The sequence below is a fragment of the Columba livia genome, chromosome W (assembly GCF_036013475.1).
Source record: "Columba livia isolate bColLiv1 breed racing homer chromosome W, bColLiv1.pat.W.v2, whole genome shotgun sequence".
NCBI lineage: Eukaryota > Metazoa > Chordata > Aves > Columbiformes > Columbidae > Columba > Columba livia.
Window position 1 is genome coordinate 19,928,405 of NC_088641.1, and position 18,887 is coordinate 19,947,291.

Consider the following 18,887-nt stretch of genomic DNA (forward strand, 5'->3'; position numbering starts at 1 on the left):
GAAAAGCGACTGGCAGCGCAGACGTAAACCCATTTGGGCTGCCACACTGTGGGAAGACTTTGCTGCTCGGCTAGAGAGCCTGCCTGTGAAAGTTCGTCATGTAGATGCTCATGTGCCTAAAAGTCGAGCCACCGAGGAACATCTAAACAACCAACAAGCAGATCAAGCTGCTAAGATTAAAGTAGCTGAGGTGGACTTGGACTGGCAACATAAAGGTGAACTTTTCCTAGCTCGGTGGGCCCATGATGCTTCAGGGCTGTCACAGAGGCACCCCGCAGGTCAATTTAAGGGACAACAAGGTCCAAAAACAACTTTTATTGAACCGGTGGAAAACAGGGTTTTAGCACTCCAAAAGTGACTTAAATACAGGTTCGGATATCAGTTGAGGAAAATTATTGAGAGGGGCAGCCACTAATACAACAGGAGGTCCACAGAGTGCATGCACGTGGCTTCACCAAAACAATGCCGGAGCCGTCCCTGAGTCCCGGAGGAACACACACTTGCCTGAACACGGTGCGTGATTATTTTTAAAGAGATTCACGTACTCGTAGTGAGTACGGAAAGTGTGCACTCACGATTCCGCGAGAGTAAATTTAGAATACGCTCGTAGTCCTGCGAGAGTTATTTTACACGTGCAAATGTGCACGGAATCCTACACGAGCTTATGTGGAAGCACGGGAGGAAAATGCACTCGCTATTGTGCGAGGGGCTCTCGGCGGCCACTCACGATTGTGTGAGGAAATAAAGTACTTGTGCAAATGTGCACGGAAAGAAAATACACCCGCGATTCTGCGAGGATTAATTTTACACGCGCTCATATGGAGCGCGGAAAGTTATACGTGCATATGTGCACGAAAAGTATAAATATACTTGCAATCCTGCGAGAAGTTTTACTTACACCCGTGGCGGCGAGGCAAGCGGAGTCCACATCCCAGGGAGGGGGGCTCTCCTGGCGGCAGTGTCTAAGCTCGTACTCCGAGAGACCCACACACAAAATGGGGCTGGGTCTCAACGAGAGTCCCATTTTTATCTGATCAGATCTGACTGTAGGCACTCTAGAAGCTTCTCTGCACCCCCCACACTGGCTGTGGGTGCCCCTGAAGCCTCCAAACATCCCCCACACTGGGCACGGCTCAGTGTGCCTTGGCACTCCCTTCTTCTAATGTACCAGGAGCCAGGGTGCTCTGGGCCAAACAAAAGAAGCTGTTAGCCTCAAGTAGCAGAGAAAGAGGGAGATGTGCCATACTGAAGGAGGGAGGGGGGTTGCATTCTGCCGCAAGGGCATCAAGGTAGAGATGCAACATATAAATGGGCTCGCGATCGAGGGGTGGATTTAACTATGGACACTATTTCACAGGTTATTCGTGAATGTAAAACTTGCGCCGAAATCAAACAAGCGAAACGGTTAAAGCCTGTATGGTATGGGGGGCGATGGTTAAAGTATAAGTATGGAGAAGCTTGGCAGATTGATTATATTACACTTCCACAAACACGTCAAGGTAAGCGTTATGTACTTACAATGGTGGAAGCAACCACTGGATGGTTGTAAACATACGCCGTACCTCATGCTACAGCCCAAAATACTATCTTGGGCCTTGAGAAGCAAGTCCTTTGGAGACACGGTACGCCAGAAAGAACTGAATCAGACAACGGTACTCGTTTCAAAAACAGTATTATAGGCAATTGGGCCAAAGAACATGGTATTGAGTGGGTATATCATATTCCATATCATGCACCAGCCTCTGGGAAAACTGAAAGGTGCAATGGTTTGCTAAAAACTGCACTAAAGGCACTTGGCGGTGGAACCTTTAAAAACTGGGATTCACATTTAGCAAAAGCCACTTGGTTGGTCAACACCAGGGGATCAACCAATCGAGCCGGGCCTGCCCAATCAGAAATTCTTCGTACTGTGGAAGGATATAAAGTCCCTGTAGTACACATGAAAAACATGTTAGGAAAGGCAGTCTGGGTTACTCCTGCCTCAGGCAAAGGCAAGCCCATTCGTGGGATTGTTTTTGCCCAGGGACCTTGCAGCACCTGGTGGGTGATGCTTAAGGATGGAGAAGTTCGGTGTGTACCTCAAGGGGATTTGAGTTTAGGCGAAAATATTCAATACTGAACTGCATGATGTTAATTGCCATACTAACAGTGTTTAATAAGTGTTTTTCAGATCAAGACAGTGATGATGAAACCAGAGCTAGCTTCTTTGAGTGGCACCTGACAATTTCTTTGAAGTTGATGTCTTTAACCCACCAACAGTGGTCATGAGATGCACTTGTACCATTTTTCCTGCCCTGGGAGACTGTCATGACAAAATGAACTTAATGAACTTTTTAAAGGATGGTCCACTGATTAATTACTCCTGTGTATATATGTACATATGTATATATATATATATATATAGTAGTAGTGATTAATTAGATTGTATTGATAGATTTTATTGATAAGGTTTAAGTATTCAGTGAATGGCATATTATAAGGGGTGGAATGTCCTGGTTTTGTTAAAAACAAGTTTCTCTTTCACTGAATTTTGCCTGTCAGCTAAAGCCTTCATATTAGCTGCATTTTCCTGGAGAACCAGACACATGTTTTGGTAAACCTAGCAATGGAACGCACACTTATTGATAAGCATGGATGGACATCATGCGAGAGGGGCGACGAGAAACAAGTGACCAAGAAACTGACCAACTGTGTATAACATCCCATTCACATGAATACTTCATATAAAAGTGGGAGATCACGAGGATCTCGTCCCTTTTCCCTTTCCCTTTTTCCTTATGGCCGACATTAGGAGAGGACCTTGCTAGTCGTCCCTGCAAACTGAGGCCTAGTGAGAGACTGAATCCAGCTCCAATTGGCTGCAGAGTCTAATCCAGGACTTTGGTTGCCAGCTCTGCAGTTGCTGAGACTTTCAAGATTGGTTTTGTATATTTTGTATTATATTCTCTATTCTTATTAGTAGCATTAGTAAAACATTGTTAATTTTTCCAACTCTCTTCTCTCTGTCCTTCTTTCCCTCCCGATCACCTGTCCTGAGTGGGAAGGGGGGAGAGGGAGGGGCAAAAAGGGGGAAGTGGTGGGGAGAGGGGGTTAACAATACATCTGCCAGGGTTTTATTGTCACCCCGCAATCTTAACCCTTAACACCGACATTAGGAGAGGACCTTGCTAGTCGTCCCTGCAAACTGAGGCCTAGTGAGAGACTGAATCCAGCTCCAATTGGCTGCAGAGTCCAATCCAGGACTTTGGTTGCCGGCTCTGCAGTTGCTGAGACTTTCAAGATTGGTTTTGTATATTTTGTATTATTTTCTCTATCCTTATTAGTTGCATTAGTAAAACATTGTTAATTTTTCCAACTCTCTTCTCTCTGTCCTTCTTTCCCTCCTGATCACCTGTGGGAAGGGGGGAGAGGGAGGGGCAAAAAGGGGGAAGTGGGGGGGGAGAGGGGGTTAACAATACATCTGCCAGGGTTTTATTGTCACCCCGCAATCTTAACCCTCGACACAGTGGAAAGTGAGGAAAATGAGATATGGTCATATACAGTTCCTGCTGATGAAGCGTTGGAGGAAAAAAAAAATAGAAAAAAAATGAAGTGAAAACCTGTTTCTTTGTGCCACAGGCTAGAATTGATTCCTGGCCACAAATTCAAGATCCAGCAGGCTAACAGGTAGCCACATCACATAATTCCTTCTGTAGGTCAGTACTATAGTATGTGGTCAACAGCTCTAATTAAATGAAGTAATATGGAGAGGTTTCTAATTATGAGTAATTAGAAATTCAGAAATTATTAGGTAGAAGGAGCAAGGGACTGTTTTGTCTCAATCAGCATGAACATTATCAGAGTTAAGCAACTGTCTGTCATTCTTGGATGTTCAGCTCATATGCTTCCATGCCATTCAAATGCTTTAACTGGATGCCTCAAAAGAGAAGTAAGTAATGCATAAAGGTATTGGGTTGTGCTTCTAGACATAAAGTGTAGGTGGCAGTGTCTTATGAAAGTATTTCTTGTCAGAAAGATGAGAATTTTTGTATATCTAAATGAAGTGCTTCAAGATTGGGAAGAGAAAGTCAAGAGGCTTTGGGTAATAGGAAGATTAGGGTTGTATGGTGAGATTTTTGGGTGTTTTTTTTTGTGTGTTTGGTTTTTTTTGTTTTGTTTGTTTGTTTTTTTCAAAAAGCCTTACTAGATGGAAAGGTATGCAGGGAGTATTATGTTTCTTTTTCAGGCAATGGATTTACCTTCGTATCTTTGGGAGCTGTGGAGGAAACAAAACTGCAAAAGAGGAAATATTTATGGGGTTTTATGCATTGAATCATTGGTGGAGCAAGATGTATTTTTTGTCTTCTTAGTACCATTATGAAAATGAGCAAACAGAAAAGTAATGTATTACTCTAAAAGTAAAATTCAAAGTCATTTGTGTACATATAAGAGCAGTAGAACTGAAGCCAAGATGCAAAGGAGTAAGCACTCCCTTTAGCTTTCCTTCTGCCACTTTTGGTGTGGGAGAAAACTATAACCAACTTGAATTGTGGAGGTTTGGGTGTGTTCTCTGTTCTGAAGGATGCTCAGCAGTTAGGTTTTATCACTTGAGGGCTGGGGTTTTTTGCAGCAAAAGGTTCTTTATATCAGTTATTTCCTACTGCATTGTTACTACTGTAGAAATATATTTCTCTTTCATGATGAAGACAAGCCTCTTTGCTTTTAAGTTTCACTTAAAAAAATTGTCAGGCTCTATGCACAGAGAAACTTATCTTCACAAGCCATGGTTATACTCATAGTTGGGAAACAGTTTATTTTAGGAATTAAGGTCAAAAGCTAAACAGTAGTTTTGTGGAGTTTTGTTTCTATTTTTTGTGGTTGGTCAGTTTTTCTTCATTTGTCCCTCTTCCTCCCACTCTGTAATTTTTTCAGACTCTTCTATCTTAAATTCCAATTCTGGGAGCTTCTTTTGATATGGTGAGTAGGGAAGAGAGGTTTTGCAATTTAAACCCTTCAAATGAAGTTTGAACACAACCTCACATTTGCTATAAAGCAATGTGCTTAAACATCCAATGAGCATATTCACTCCTGCAGTCAATCCTTATGTTGAAAGTCCTTCCCTGAGGCAAGGCTTGCTGAAGGACCTTTAAAAAAGACAGCAGATAAATCAGGAAGCTTTCCAGTGCTGCTGTGTTTTCTGATTGTTCTCCAAAGAAGATGGAGGGCTCACTATTTCTGTGAATATTCACAGAAATACTTATTTAGCTGCAGTGTCCATTCCAGAAAAAAAAAAAGACAGTTTTGTGGTTTTGTTTTTGTGGGGGTAAATGGTTGGTTTGTTTATTTTAATGCATGAGGTTTCTGATGTCTCAAAGTATCTACAAATGTTGGAGTGTATATGTAGCTAGACTGGGCTACCTCATGAAACCTTGATTTCACTACTGAAGCAATAAATGTCTCCTGTTGTTCTTTCCATTTAATATAATGATAGATACAGTTTTTTTACCTATTTGCTTTACAAAATATTTATTTTTCTTGGTGTTGTTATTTAATTACCTAGGATCAAGGCAGGACTGCAGCAGAAAACTGGGAATGTGAAACAAGTGCTGACCAAGATGCTTGCTTTTATATTTGCATTTTATTCCTTTGTATCATCAGATGCCATTCCAAACATTTTTTGGATCATGTAATATTTATGCTGAGTAGATCAGGAATTGCTGTTAATTTCAACCATAGTGGCAAACTAATTTTTCCTTTTTTCTTTTCCTCCTGTGCAATTATTGAACTTTCATCCACAAGAGTTTTAGACTGTATGCTGCTAAAGCTTTCTCAGCAGCAGCTTCAGTGTCCCATCCCACATCAGTGGGGTGAGGGCAAAGGTTAACCTTTTAATGCTCTGTGCAGTAACTCAAAGTGACAACAATCAGCTGTGAGGTTCTATTAAATAATGACTTTACTAGAAACCACTCAGTGGAATTTCAGCGAATAGGGGTGCTTCAGTGCTGTCACACAGTCTTGCAGATTTTATGTATTAAAACTCAGGCTGGTATGGTCAGATAATTCTTGGCTCCTCTTGTATATACCTAGATGAAATTCTCTGGCATGTCTGATGCTATGTTGACTGAAGTCTTTCTAAAGCTTACTAACCTATTGTTATTCTCAGGTAAGCCTGTGGCATCATCTGCAAAAATATGATCTCTTTTTTCATAGCATGTACTTAAAGCAATTAAGATCTGTCAAATACTGTTAGTCCTTTCAAACACAATTCAGAATGTTGCAATATTTCTGTGTTAATGCGACCCAAGTAACAGTATGGTCAAATGCATTATCCCTGTCCCATTGATACACAACTTCAGAAAGATGAAGAAGTGTAATGATTTTTAACAAGAAATCACTGTAATATTAAAAAAAAATATTACATGTATCACTTTGTAATGTGACTCTTTCACAGTGTAATTAAATCACTGGAGAGTAGTTTCAAAATCATGTTTCAGGACTGAAAGGGAGGAAGTGGAAATGATGTTAGACAAAAAGCAAATTCAAGTGATTTTGAGTTCAAAATGAGTTGTAAAGCAGCAGAGACAACTCGCAACATCGACAATGCATTTGGCCCAGGAACTGCTAACAAATGTACAGTGCAGTGGTGGTTCAAGAAGTTTCACAAAGGAGACAGGAGCCTTGAACATGAACAGCATAGTGGCCAGACATCGGAAGACGACAACGACCAATTGAGAGCAATCATCAAAGCTGATCTTCTTACAACTACACGAGAAGCTGCCGAATAACTCAACGTCGACCATTCTACGGTTGTTTGGCATTTGAAGCAAATTAGTAAGGTGAAAAAGCTCAAGAAGTGGGTGCCCCATGAACTGACCAAAAATCAAAAAAATCATCCTTTTGAAGCGTTGTCTTCTCTTATTCTATGCAATAACAACAAATCATTTCTCGATTGGATTGTGATGTGTGACGAAAATTGGATTGTATACAACAACTGGCAACAACGAGCATTTCCCAAAGCCACACTTGCACCCAAAATAGGTCATAGTCACTGTTTGGTGATCTGCCTCCGTTCTGATCCACTACAGCTTTCTGGATCCTGGAGAAACCATTCCATCTGAGAAGGATGCTCAGCAAATTAATGAGATGCACCAAAAACTGCAATGCCTGCAGCCAGCATTGGTCAACAGATAGGGCCCAATTCTTCTCCACAACAACGCCCGACCGCACATCACACAACCAACGCTTCAAAAGTTGAACAAAAAGATGTAGGAGATTGGGATATTCAACCCTCAGGTAGTCCCACAATGCATCTAAATGTTATGGATTGTTACAGAATCTCTTCTGTTGACAGTTTCTGAAAGTTTTATAATTTATTTAAAAAACAAAATAAATTACTAATCCCTTGTCTTTTGTTGACAGGCTCAGTTTTAGAAGATGCCTGGAAAGAAAAAGGAAAGAATGATATGGAGGAAATTATTCAGAGAATTGAGAATGTTGTGTTGGATGCAAACTGTAGCAGGTGAAAAGATAAATTTATGTGCAGTGGTTTTTATATTGGACAGAACACCTTAAAAATCTTCAAGAATAATGAATATGTCCAAAATGTTACCTTAAAAACCTTCATTTATGAAAAGTAAGGTGATATTTGGGTCACTTCCCATGTAGCAAAGAATAAATTGGGGTGGTGGTGTGTGTTTCATTTTTGGTTTTGTTTTGTTTTTACTAGAGATGCATGTTCCACTTAATGAGATAGTAGTGTTTTTTTGGTTTGTGGTGGGGTTTTTTTGTTGTTTTGTTTTGGTTTGGTTTGTTTTTTTGTTGGTTTGGTTTGGTTTGGGGTTTTGTTTGTTTTTTAAAAAAACCCACAACTTTTAGCTGTTAAAATCTCCCTTAATGCTTTAGTCTCTAAAAACATGTATAAATACAAAAATACAATAGTTATGATATCTCATAGTTTATACTTTTAAATCTGAATTTAACAGCATTAAATATAGTATACAGGTATCTATAAATGTAAGGGCAAAATGGAATATGCCTTTTTTTTTTGTTGTTTTTTTTCTTCTTGGAGAACATACCTTTTTGGCAGGTTCTTACTACAGGCTGGAAAAGAATGAGTGGTTAATGTATTCTGCTTCTCAATTTGCAGTCAACTGCATGCATGAGGTTATCTTATTCTGCTGTATTTCATCTTCATTCTTGCAAACTTAGTAAAAACTTATAGAGGTTTCAGACATTGTGACCTGATTTCTTGCCATATGGAGGGAGGACGGCAGGTAGCTGGTAGGATCTGTTGGTTGTAATTTAGCTGCTTCCTAGGGAAGATGAGGAAAATGATGATTAAGGAACTAGAGGAAATAGCACAAGCCTGAGGCTTCAAAGATACAGAAGCATGAACTTCTTTTAATAGAGGAAATAACTACAGATATTTTTTTTTCCTTAATGAGACTCACTGAACTCTTTTCCATGGACTTGCTTAAAAGAAGAAAGCAATTTCTCTTATTTTAGGGATTAAAAGGGTGGTGGCATCTAATGTATTGGAGACATTACTTTTCACTGTTGACTATGGAATTTCAATGTGATTTAGAGAGGTAAAGTTAGGAGCATAAATTAGATGATTGTTATCCTGGATTGTTATTAGATGACTGTTATCCTCAGTACTGTCCTTTTATTAGAAAATTATTTGTTCCTCAACTTGTGTTGCAAGTTTGGTATCTTGATTTAAAAACTATAGCAATTTCTGTTTCATATGGACTCCTTCACCACAGAGGAAGTGGAGAGAGTGAGTCTCTCATAACTGAGGGACACATAAAGCATATAGACTTGCAGGAAAAAACCCAACTCAAAATTATCTGCAGGCTGGACCAAACTTTGTCCTTCTTGGAGCTTTTTTTGAAATTTAGCTATCTAGTATATGTAAGACATAGCCCAATTATTGCTTAGCACAAAACATTCTAGTTTTTGTGGTGCTTCTGTTTATTTCAGAGATGTGAAACATATGCTTCTGAAACTAGTAGAACTACGATCAAGTAACTGGGGTAGGGTTCATGAAACGTCTCCACATACAGAATCTACCCCTGAAAATGACCCAAACTATTTTATTGTAAGAATGCATTGACACTTCAGTTCCTTAATTTAATGTGGATTTAACTTGATTCATAGACAGTTGCTGAAAGTTACAAAAAGCTGTCTCTCTGAATGCATATAACTTAATGTATAACTTTTTTCTTAGAATGAACCAATGTTTTACACCTCTGATGGTGTTCCTTTCACTGCAGCAGATCCAGGTGTGTCACAAGCTTAGTATACCTATCTTCTCAATCTTATTTGAAAAGTTTTAATTAAGTTTATGTCCTGTTGCAGTACATTAAAAGTTGTTCTTAAAATATCTGAAATTCATACTTCAAAGACAAAATTATGTATGAATTTCTGGCTTTCTGTAATACATGCCTTATTGTGTATTAAAAGAAGGTAAATGTTTGAAATGGAGAACGTGCATTTGAGTTCATATAGTTCAGAAGTTTTTGTGCTATAGTCCTCAGCACTTGGTCTCTCCAGGAAGCCAGAAATCTTCAAGTCTTTTGTTTGTCTGTTGTTAGTATTAAAAGGGTTTGTTTCTTCCTCTTTGTTTTCTATCTAATCTAAGCGCAACATGGCATGACATCATTTGAGGTAAAGACATCTGTGACTACCTTTACAGTTCTCTGGGAAGATAGGTGTCATTCTTAGAGGTTGACTGATGTCCTGAGAAAACACTGTAGTAGGAGTTTTTTCTATAATATGTTTCATGCCATTTATGGTTTCATTAAATATGCTATTTTCAAACTGTAGAGATGTATGTTAATTTAGAGGATTAGTCTTATACGTTACTTGGTCTCATTTTTATTATACCAAGAAAAATACCAGGAGCTGCTTGAAAGAGAGGATTTGTTTCCAGATTATGAAGAAAATGGAACAGATTTATTAGGACTTGGAGATCAGGTTTTTTTATTTTTTGAGTGATAGTTGTGGGGTTTTTCAACAGTAGTTATTTTTACTGCAGACTTAGGAATCCAATCTTGACAAAAATGAAGCAAAATAATATAATTATTATTTAACCCTACAATGGAAGTTATGTATTTGTTCAGGTATAAGTTGATTTCAAACAAATTTTATATTTATCCAACTGAGTAGGGCAATTGAATTTCAGATATTTTTGCGCACATACAAACATATTCTCTTTTGCATTTAAAAATTTGCAAGCAAAATGAAGCACCAGACAGACATTCAAGTGTTGGTAGTAAGGCAACCTGAATTCATCTGACTGATGTGCATATACATCCTAGCTAGAGATAATTACAAAATTTTCAGTGTATTTCAAAGGGAGGGGGTTGTAAAGTTTCTCTCCTCAGGATAAGTAGTATTCCCTCAATTAAATGGCTATTCGGTATTCCTGTAGAACAAGAAAAGCAACCTAATGGCAAAAGGGGAAGCAATGGATGGGAATATACTTTTTCTGACACTGGTTTATAAGAATTTGATAGGAAACTAGTGAAAGGAATAATACAGTCTAAAATAAATTGCTCTGAGCTTTGTACTCATATGGTTGAAGGACTTTCAATTCATGATTTGATACCCAAAAACATTTTCATTGTTGTGTTTGTGTGATAAGAGTGCTGGCCTGGATCAGTATTTTTCTTAATAAATTAGAAAACTTTTAGATGGCACCTAGCCGAGGGGAGTTGCAGGAACTTTGGAAGACAGAGATGTCATCGGAAGTCAACAAGCTCATACTGTGGAAAAAAAAATACCCTTGTGTACTGCTGTGCTTAAAACAAATTTGGTGCAAAATGGAGACAGACAGCAGTTAAATACAGCAAATGTGAACAGTGATGTGTGGAAGACTGCGAGTCAATCTTCATGCAAGATGACGTGGAACCTTCTTTGTTGAAGGTTTAAGAAAAGCTTAAACAAATCTATCCTGATTCTCTGTCAGCTATTTCTTATGACTGACATGAGGGTGAAGGATTCTATGTTGAGTTCCTCCTCAAGACTACAATTCTGCAGGAAAGGAGGAACAAATAAAATACATATGTAGACTGCTTCTTAAATGCCAAGGCACAGAAGATAATAAACTGGGCACCTGAAACTAATACACACTTTTTGAGAGTCAATAGTTGCTGACTGTTTTTAAGGCTGTTTAGAATTCTATACACTATTGTGTTCAAGCTACAATTCCATTGTCCTAGTTTATGGTGACGAACGCTCCAGTTGGACCTAGAAAAAACAAACAACACTCAAGATATTTCCCAATAACTGTGAGGAGAAAGCTGTTAAGTGATCCCCATCACTTCCCAGCTTTATTTTGAAACTGTGGTAGTCTTCACTCTGCGTATGTCTCAGGAAAGTAATTTAGGGTTCTGCTTGCTGCAGAACAATGTTTAGATTTCTTAAAGAGAAGCGCGACTTAAAAGAGTTTGGTGGCGGGTTTACTCTATTATTTACTGCATGGGGGAAATATGCCAAGCCAAATGCTGCTTACCTTCTCTCCAGGAGCCTGTATCCATTCACGAAGCAAACCTTCAGGTATCTTCCCTCCCTGATAAAAGTTCATTCTGGAGTCTGTGTCTTGGACCTCCGGAGACAAACTTTCAGGTGAGGCCTGTATCCATCGCGGTGCAAACTTTCAGGATTCTTCCCCCTGATAACTGTTCACCCTGGAGTCTTAAATTTAAAGCTCCAGTGGCAAACTTTCAGGTGAGGCCTGATAACCGTGTGCAGAGCAGACTTTCAGGAGACAAAATTCTTAGGAAAAAAAAATTAATGGAGTAGAATAGCAGGAGGGCTGGCTCAAGTTGGGTACCTGCGCAGAGGTTCCCGGAACATGTAAAGATATAAAGGTCTATGATTTTCCAAACCATTCATACCATGATTCAGTCCGATAGCGATGTTTAATTTGGGGTCTTCTTGCTTCTCATCGGATCTTCTCTGATTCCACGTGGGCCTTTGTTGTGTTCAGCTGTAGACATTGTTTATTGTCCATAACCTTGCAGGTACTGTTTTGTCTGAATAAATCCTTTCTTCTCAGCGAAGTGCAAAATAGACCTTATCTTGCAAGTGTTCAGTGTAATTTGAAGTTGCTTTTGGCAAATATGAGCAGAAATTTACAGCTTAAAATTTTAGCAAATGCAGCTTATCAAGTAACATGAAGCAAAGAGTATATTAACAATCATACAACCTTATGTCTCTAAATAATTAATTATATTTAGTATGCATCTACTTAAGCTAAATGATAAATATTAAAGTTAAATTGGGCTCATCCACTGACCTCTGAGTAGTAAAACCATTGTCATACAGCTCACGTATTTAGCAGGGAGAGCTCAAAGTGGGCTCATCTAGGTTGTCGTATTTATAGAATAAAGTGGTTGACTCGTAGTCAAATTGCATCCAGTAGGAAAAGCATGCACGAGACTCTCTATGCCCACAGGTTTTCAGCATTCAGTGTGCCATTCTGCTTCCTTGTGGGTCTCTAGGAAGGAGTTCTTGGCCTGGATACATCTCAGACCCTTTCCTCCTCTGCAGCCTGGACCAAACTGCTGCTGGTTTGGCTGGGGGGGGGTCGAGTGCATCTGCCACAGTGTAATACTGATTATCATTAATGGGATCCAGTCTTTTCTCTGACCTAAATGAGTCAGAACTTTTCAGAAACAATGGTTATCATGTAATAGAAGGTAACATAATGCAGATGCAAAGGGAAGGTGAATTAAGGTTGCCTTCTTTCATATATCAACAAATAGGAATACAGGTTTTCTATATAAATAGGGCTCATTGACAGGGCTTTAAACTAGATATTATGAGGGAGGGGGATGTAATCGGGCTCACCTGTGACACGCTGTGGGAAACATCACTTCCTCAAAACCCAAGACTGATGCATACCTATGAGGAAGAAATCAAGTGAAGGAGTAAGAGGCCAGCATGGATGAATAAGGAACCTGAGTCAAAACTCAGGTGGAAGAAGGATGTTTATGTAATGAGGAAAAAGGGACAGACCACCAGGCAGAAATATACAGAGGCTGTTAGAGTATGCAGGGATGCGGTGAGGAAGGCTAAGCTCCACTTGGAAGTAAATCTGGCCAGGGATGTCAAAGACAACAAGAAGGGCTTCTTCAAGTATATCAGCAGCAAAAGGAAGGTTAGGGAAAATGTAGGTCTGCTGCTGAATGAGGAGGGTGCCCTAGTGACGGATGATACAGAGAAGGCAGAGTTACTGAATGCCTTCTTTGCTTCTGTCTTTACTGCTGAAACTGGCCCTCAAGTATACCAGAAGGTAGAGACAGAAGAGAAAGTCTGGCAAAAGGAAGACTTTCCCTTGGTTGAGAATGATCAGGTTAGAGATCATTTACGCAAACTGGACATCCGCAAACCCATGAGCCCCAATGGGATGCACCCACAAGTGCTGAGAGAGTTGGCATATGTTGTTGCAAAGCCAATCTCCATCATCTTTGAAAGGTCTTGGAGAACAGGAGAGATGCCTTAGGAGTGGAGGAAAGCCAATGTCACACTGGTCTTCAAAAAGGGCAAGAAGGATGACCCAGGAAACTACAGGCCAGTCCGCCTCACCTCCATCCCTGGAAAGGTGATGGAGCAACTCATTCTGGACATCATCTCCAAGCATGTGGAGGAAAATAAGGTTATCAGAAGTGGTTAGCATGAGTTCACCAAAGGGAAATCATATATGACCAACCTGATAGCCTTCTATGATGATATGACTGGCTGGGTAGATGAGGGAAGAGCTGGGTCTGTCCAGCCTGGAGAAGGCTGAGAGGGGTTCTCATCAATGTTTATAAATATCTGAAGGGTGGATGTCAAGAGGATGGGACCAGACTCCTTTCAGTGGTGCCCAACGATAGGATGAGGGGCAATGGGCACAGGCTGAAACATAGGAGGTTCCATCTGAATATGAGGAAAAACTTCTTTGACGGTGACAGGCTGCCCGGAGAGGGTGTGGAGTCTGTGGAGTTTTGAATGCCTTCTCTGGAGGCATTCAAAACCCTCCTCGATGCATTCTTGTGTGATCTACTCTAGGTGAACCTGCTTTAGCAGGTGGGTTGGACTAGATGATCTCCAGAGGTCCCTTCCAACACTAACCATTCTGTGATTTTCTGATTTTGCTGAATAATGTTCAACCAACACAGTTTTGCAGTATTTGAACTGGGATGTTAACTAAACAAATTTTCCTATGTGTTCTATTTTTTTTTTTTTTTTTTGTAAATACATCATTGCAAATGCATTATTAAATTTTTGAAAGCTTGCATTGCATTATTGCATTTTTCTTTTATTTTGGAAACTACTTCTATCTTTAACCTGTGGACAGCATAAGATCTAAAATGGCGACAAACACTTCAACAATTTGTACATATCTATGCTGCTTTGAGGTTTCTGTTTGGTTTCCTAGTACACATAAGGTTTTTTTCTTTTTTGTCCCATTTTATTAAATGTTATAATCAACTACTGTTTATAAAGCTCTGGTTTATTCTTGACACCTACATAAATATTTCACTGTTTCTGAAAATCTGTGCATAAGCTTAACATTTTTGGTGTGGTTTTTTTGTTTGTTGGGGTTTTTTTTAGGTATTTTGATGACCTTGATGACAAGATGGATGCAGAAATTGAAGAAGTGTATGAAAAATTCTGTCTAGAATCAGAACATAAGAGAAAACAGTGAGATGTTACACATTAATGTTAGTTTATTAAACAAGTTCAGGTATGGTTAAAATACAGAGGGATGCAAAACATTTATACCAAAATAAAGAAGTTTAGTTTCTTCAAGCACTAAAGTTATACAATTTCCATTTTGTTAAACAGAATCTGCCAAAAATTGTAAACTTATGTCCTGTAACTTAAAATGTTGTGTATATATCATAGTTTATTTTATGTACAGGTACATGAACAATGTTTTGGCTGCAATAACATTGATGTAAAAAGTATCATAATGGAAATGAAAATTTGATGCGGAACTGTTCCATAAAATTTCCCTTGGGAATAACTTGATCTAAATTTAATTGGTTGTTTGGTTTAGTATACGTTTGGACATATCCTTTTTGCCATAGACAAGATTTGGGTTGGTTTTGTGGGGTTTTTGTTGTTTTTATTTTTTTTTGTTTGTTTTTAGCTAAGGAACATATGATCCACATATGGATTTATTTTTTTTTCTGTAGATCAGAGTAATGAGAAGTGGTTTGTGTAGGGTTTGTTTCATGGGGTTTTTTTTGTTTTGTTGTTTGTTTGTTTGGGGTTTTTTGGTTTTGTTTTAGGTGGTTTTTTTTTTTCAGGTTTTGTTTGGTTTATTTTGTTTGGTTGGTTTTTGGTTTTGTTTGTTGTGGGTTTTTTTTCCTTGTCCTTCCTCTTCCAAAACATATGAGTGAGGTCTGGACACTTTTTCCTGGAATAAGCATGTTATATGTTGATATGTGAAAAAGCAAGCAGTATTTTGGAAATTGGGTGCTTTCAAGACCCTTGGTTCAGGCAAGCTTATTTTCAACTTTTACAAGCAAAAACTATCCTTTAATTTGCTGTGTTCTTCAAGACTACATGAATATAGTTGTGTTTTAACCCATGCTTATCCAAGAGTATGTGCAGTGCTTGATATATTTTTTGAGGGTATTTAACATGTCTAACCTTCCAGCAACCCTTGTAACTTTCTCCATTCTTCTAGTTATTTTATATGCCTTGTATTATTTTTTTTTATTTGAGTAAATTAATATATTTTATAAATGTTAACATTCTGAAGCCAACTCCTCTTTTTTGACCACATATAATGTTAGTCTCTCTAGGATACACCATTGTTGTTGTTGCCAAACTAAGTTGTACTTCTTCCTGTTACCTGTTTTTGGTTAGACTGAGTAGAACCCATGTCAAGGGTTTAGATTGTGGGGTGACAATAAAACACTGGCACATGTATTGTTAATCTCCTTTCCACCACCCTTCCCCCTTTTGCCCCTCCCTCTCACCCCTTCCCACTAAGGACAGGCAATCAGGAGAAGAAGGACAGAGAGAAGAGAGTGGGAGAAATTAAAGATGTTTGACTAATGCTACTAAAAAGAATAGAGAAAAAAATACAAAATATACAAAACCAATCCTGAAAAGTCTCAGCAACTGCAAAGCTGGCACCCGAAGTCCTGGACTGGACTCTGCAGCCAACCAGAGCTGGATTCATCATCACTGTCTGAATCTGAAAGACACATATTAAACACTGTTAGTATGGCAATTAACATCATGCAGTTCAGTATTGAATATTTTCACCTAAAATCAAATCCCCTTGAGGTACATACCGAACTTCTCCATCCTTAAGCATCACCCACCAGGTGCTGCAAGGTCCCTGGGCAAAAACAATCCCACGAATGGGCTTGCCTTTGCCTGAGGCAGGAGTAACCCAGACTGCCTTTCCTAACATGTTTTTCATGTGTACTACAGGGACTTTATATCCTTCCACAGTACGAAGAATTTCTGATTGGGCAGGCCCGGCTCGATTGGTTGATCCCCTAGTGTTGACCAACCAAGTGGATTTTGCTAAATGTGAATCCCAGTTTTTAAAGGTTCCACCACCAAGTGCCTTTAGTGTAGTTTTACAAACCATTGCACCTTTCAATTTTCCCAGAGGCTGGTGCATGATATGGAATATGATATACCCACTCAATACCATGTTCTTTGGCCCAATTGCCTATAATACTGTTTTTGAAATGAGTACCGTTGTCTGATTCAATTCTTTCTGGCGTACCGTGTCGCCAAAGGACTTGCTTCTCAAGGCCCAAGATAGTATTTCGGGCTGTAGCATGAGATACGGCATATGTTTACAACCATCCGGTGGTTGTTTCCACCATTGTAAGTACATAACGCTTACCTTAACGTGTTTGTGGAACTGTAATATAATCAATCTGCCAAGCTTCTCCATACTTATACTTTAACCATCGCCCCCCATACCATACAGGCTTTAACCGCTTTGCTAGTTTGATTTCAGCACAAGTTTCACATTCATGAATAACCTGTGAAATAGTGTCCATAGTTAAATCCACCCCTCGATCGCGAGCCCATTTATATGTTGCATCTCTACCTTGATGTCCTGAAGCATCACGGGCCCACCGAGCTAGGAAAAGTTCACCTTTATGTTGCCAGTCCAAGTCCACCTCAGCTACTTTAATCTTAGCAGCTTGATCCGCTTGTTGGTTGTTTAGATGTTCCTCGGTGGCTCAACTTTTAGGCACATGAGCATCTACATGCCGAACTTTTACAGGCAGGCTCTCTAGCCAAGCAGCAATGTCTTGCCACAATGTGGCAGCCCAAATGGGTTTACCTCTGTGCTGCCAGTTGCTTTTCTTCCGTTGCTGTAGCCACCCCCACAAGGTATTTGATACCATCCATGAGTCAGTATAACGATAAAGAACTGGCCACTTTTCTCATTCAGCAATGTCCAAAGCCAGCTGGATGGCTTTAACTTCTGCAAATTGACTAGATTCACCTTGTCCTTCAGTGGCTTCTGTAACTTGTCGTGTGGGACTCCACACAGCAGCTTTCCACCTTTGATGTTTTCCTGCAGGACGGCAGGATCCATCTCTGAACAGTGCATACTGCTTATCAGTCTTTGAAAGTGTACTATATGGTGGTGCTTCTTCAGCACATGTTACTTCCTCCTCATCTGGTGACATCCCAAAGTCTTTACTTTCTGGCCAGTCTGTAATCACTTCTAAGATCCCTGGGCAATTGGGACTTCCAATTCGAGCTCGTTGTGTGATCAATGCAATCCATTTACTCCACCTAACATCGGTTGCATGATGTGTAGAGGGAACCATCCCTTTGAATATCCAGCTCAGCACTGGCAGTCGAGATGCTAGGAGAAGCTGTGCTTCAGTGCCAGTCACTTCTGAAGCAGCTCACACTCCTTCATATGCTGCTAGTATCTCTTCTTCAGTTGGAGTATAGTTGGCCTCAGATCCTTTGTATCCTTGACTCCAAAAACCTAAGGGTCGACCTCGGGTTTCTCCTGGTGCTTTCTGCCAGAGGCTCCAGGTAAGTCCATTATCTCCAGTTGCAGTGTAGAGCACATCTTTAACATCTAGTCCAGTCCGAACTGGTCCGAGGGCCACCGCATGAGTTATCTCACGCTTACTTTGTTCAAAGGCTTGTCGTTGTTCAGGGCCCCACTCAAATTGGTTCTTTTTACGAGTCACTCGATAGAGAGGGCTCACAATCTGGCTATAGTCAGGAATATGCATTCTCCAAAAACCTACGACACCCAAGAAAGTCTATGTCTCCTTTTTATTAGTAGGTGGAGACATTGCTGCAATATTGTTGATCACATCCATTGGGATCTGACGATGCCCATCTTGCCATTTTATTCCTAAAAACTGGATCTCTCGTGCAGGTCCCTTGACCTTGCTTTGTTTTATGGCAAAACCAGCATCCAAAAGAATCTGAATTATTCTCTCACCTTTCTTGAAGACTTCTTTCGCTGTGTTGCCCCATACGATGATGTCATCAATATATTGCAAGTGTTCTGGAGCTTTACCTTGCTCCAGCATGGTCTGGATCCAGCATGGATCCAGCATGGCAGATGGTAGGACTGTGTTTCCACCCCTGGGGCAAGCGATTCCACGTGTACTGGATGCCCCTCCAGGTGAGAGTAAACTGTGGTCTGCAATCTGCTGCTACAGGAATAGAGAAAAATGCATTAGCAATGTCTATTGTAGCATACCACTTAGTTGCTTTTGATTCCAGTTCAAATTGCAGTTCTCGCATGTCAGGCACAGCAACACTCAATGGTGGTGTAACTTCATTTAGGCCACGATAGTCTACACTCATCACTAGACTTACGCACTGGCCAGATTGGGCTGTTAAAAGGTGAGCGAGTCTTACTGATCACACCCTGGCTTTCCAAT

The 18,887-nt window shown here is 39.9% G+C and overlaps 1 protein-coding gene across 1 annotated transcript in view; it reads left to right on the forward strand.

The window, feature by feature from the left end:
* The window catches only part of LOC135577009 (uncharacterized), a 40,632-nt gene extending 25,952 nt beyond the window's left edge, over window positions 1-14,680 (forward strand). Inside the window, exons 9-13 of the mRNA XM_065044449.1 lie at window positions 7,391-7,498; window positions 8,962-9,079; window positions 9,209-9,264; window positions 9,864-9,974; window positions 14,587-14,680. Coding sequence (XP_064900521.1) covers window positions 7,391-7,498; window positions 8,962-9,079; window positions 9,209-9,264; window positions 9,864-9,974; window positions 14,587-14,680 — 487 coding nt within the window. The remainder of the gene's footprint in view (window positions 1-7,390; window positions 7,499-8,961; window positions 9,080-9,208; window positions 9,265-9,863; window positions 9,975-14,586) is intronic.
* The last annotated feature ends 4,207 nt before the right edge of the window (window positions 14,681-18,887 follow it).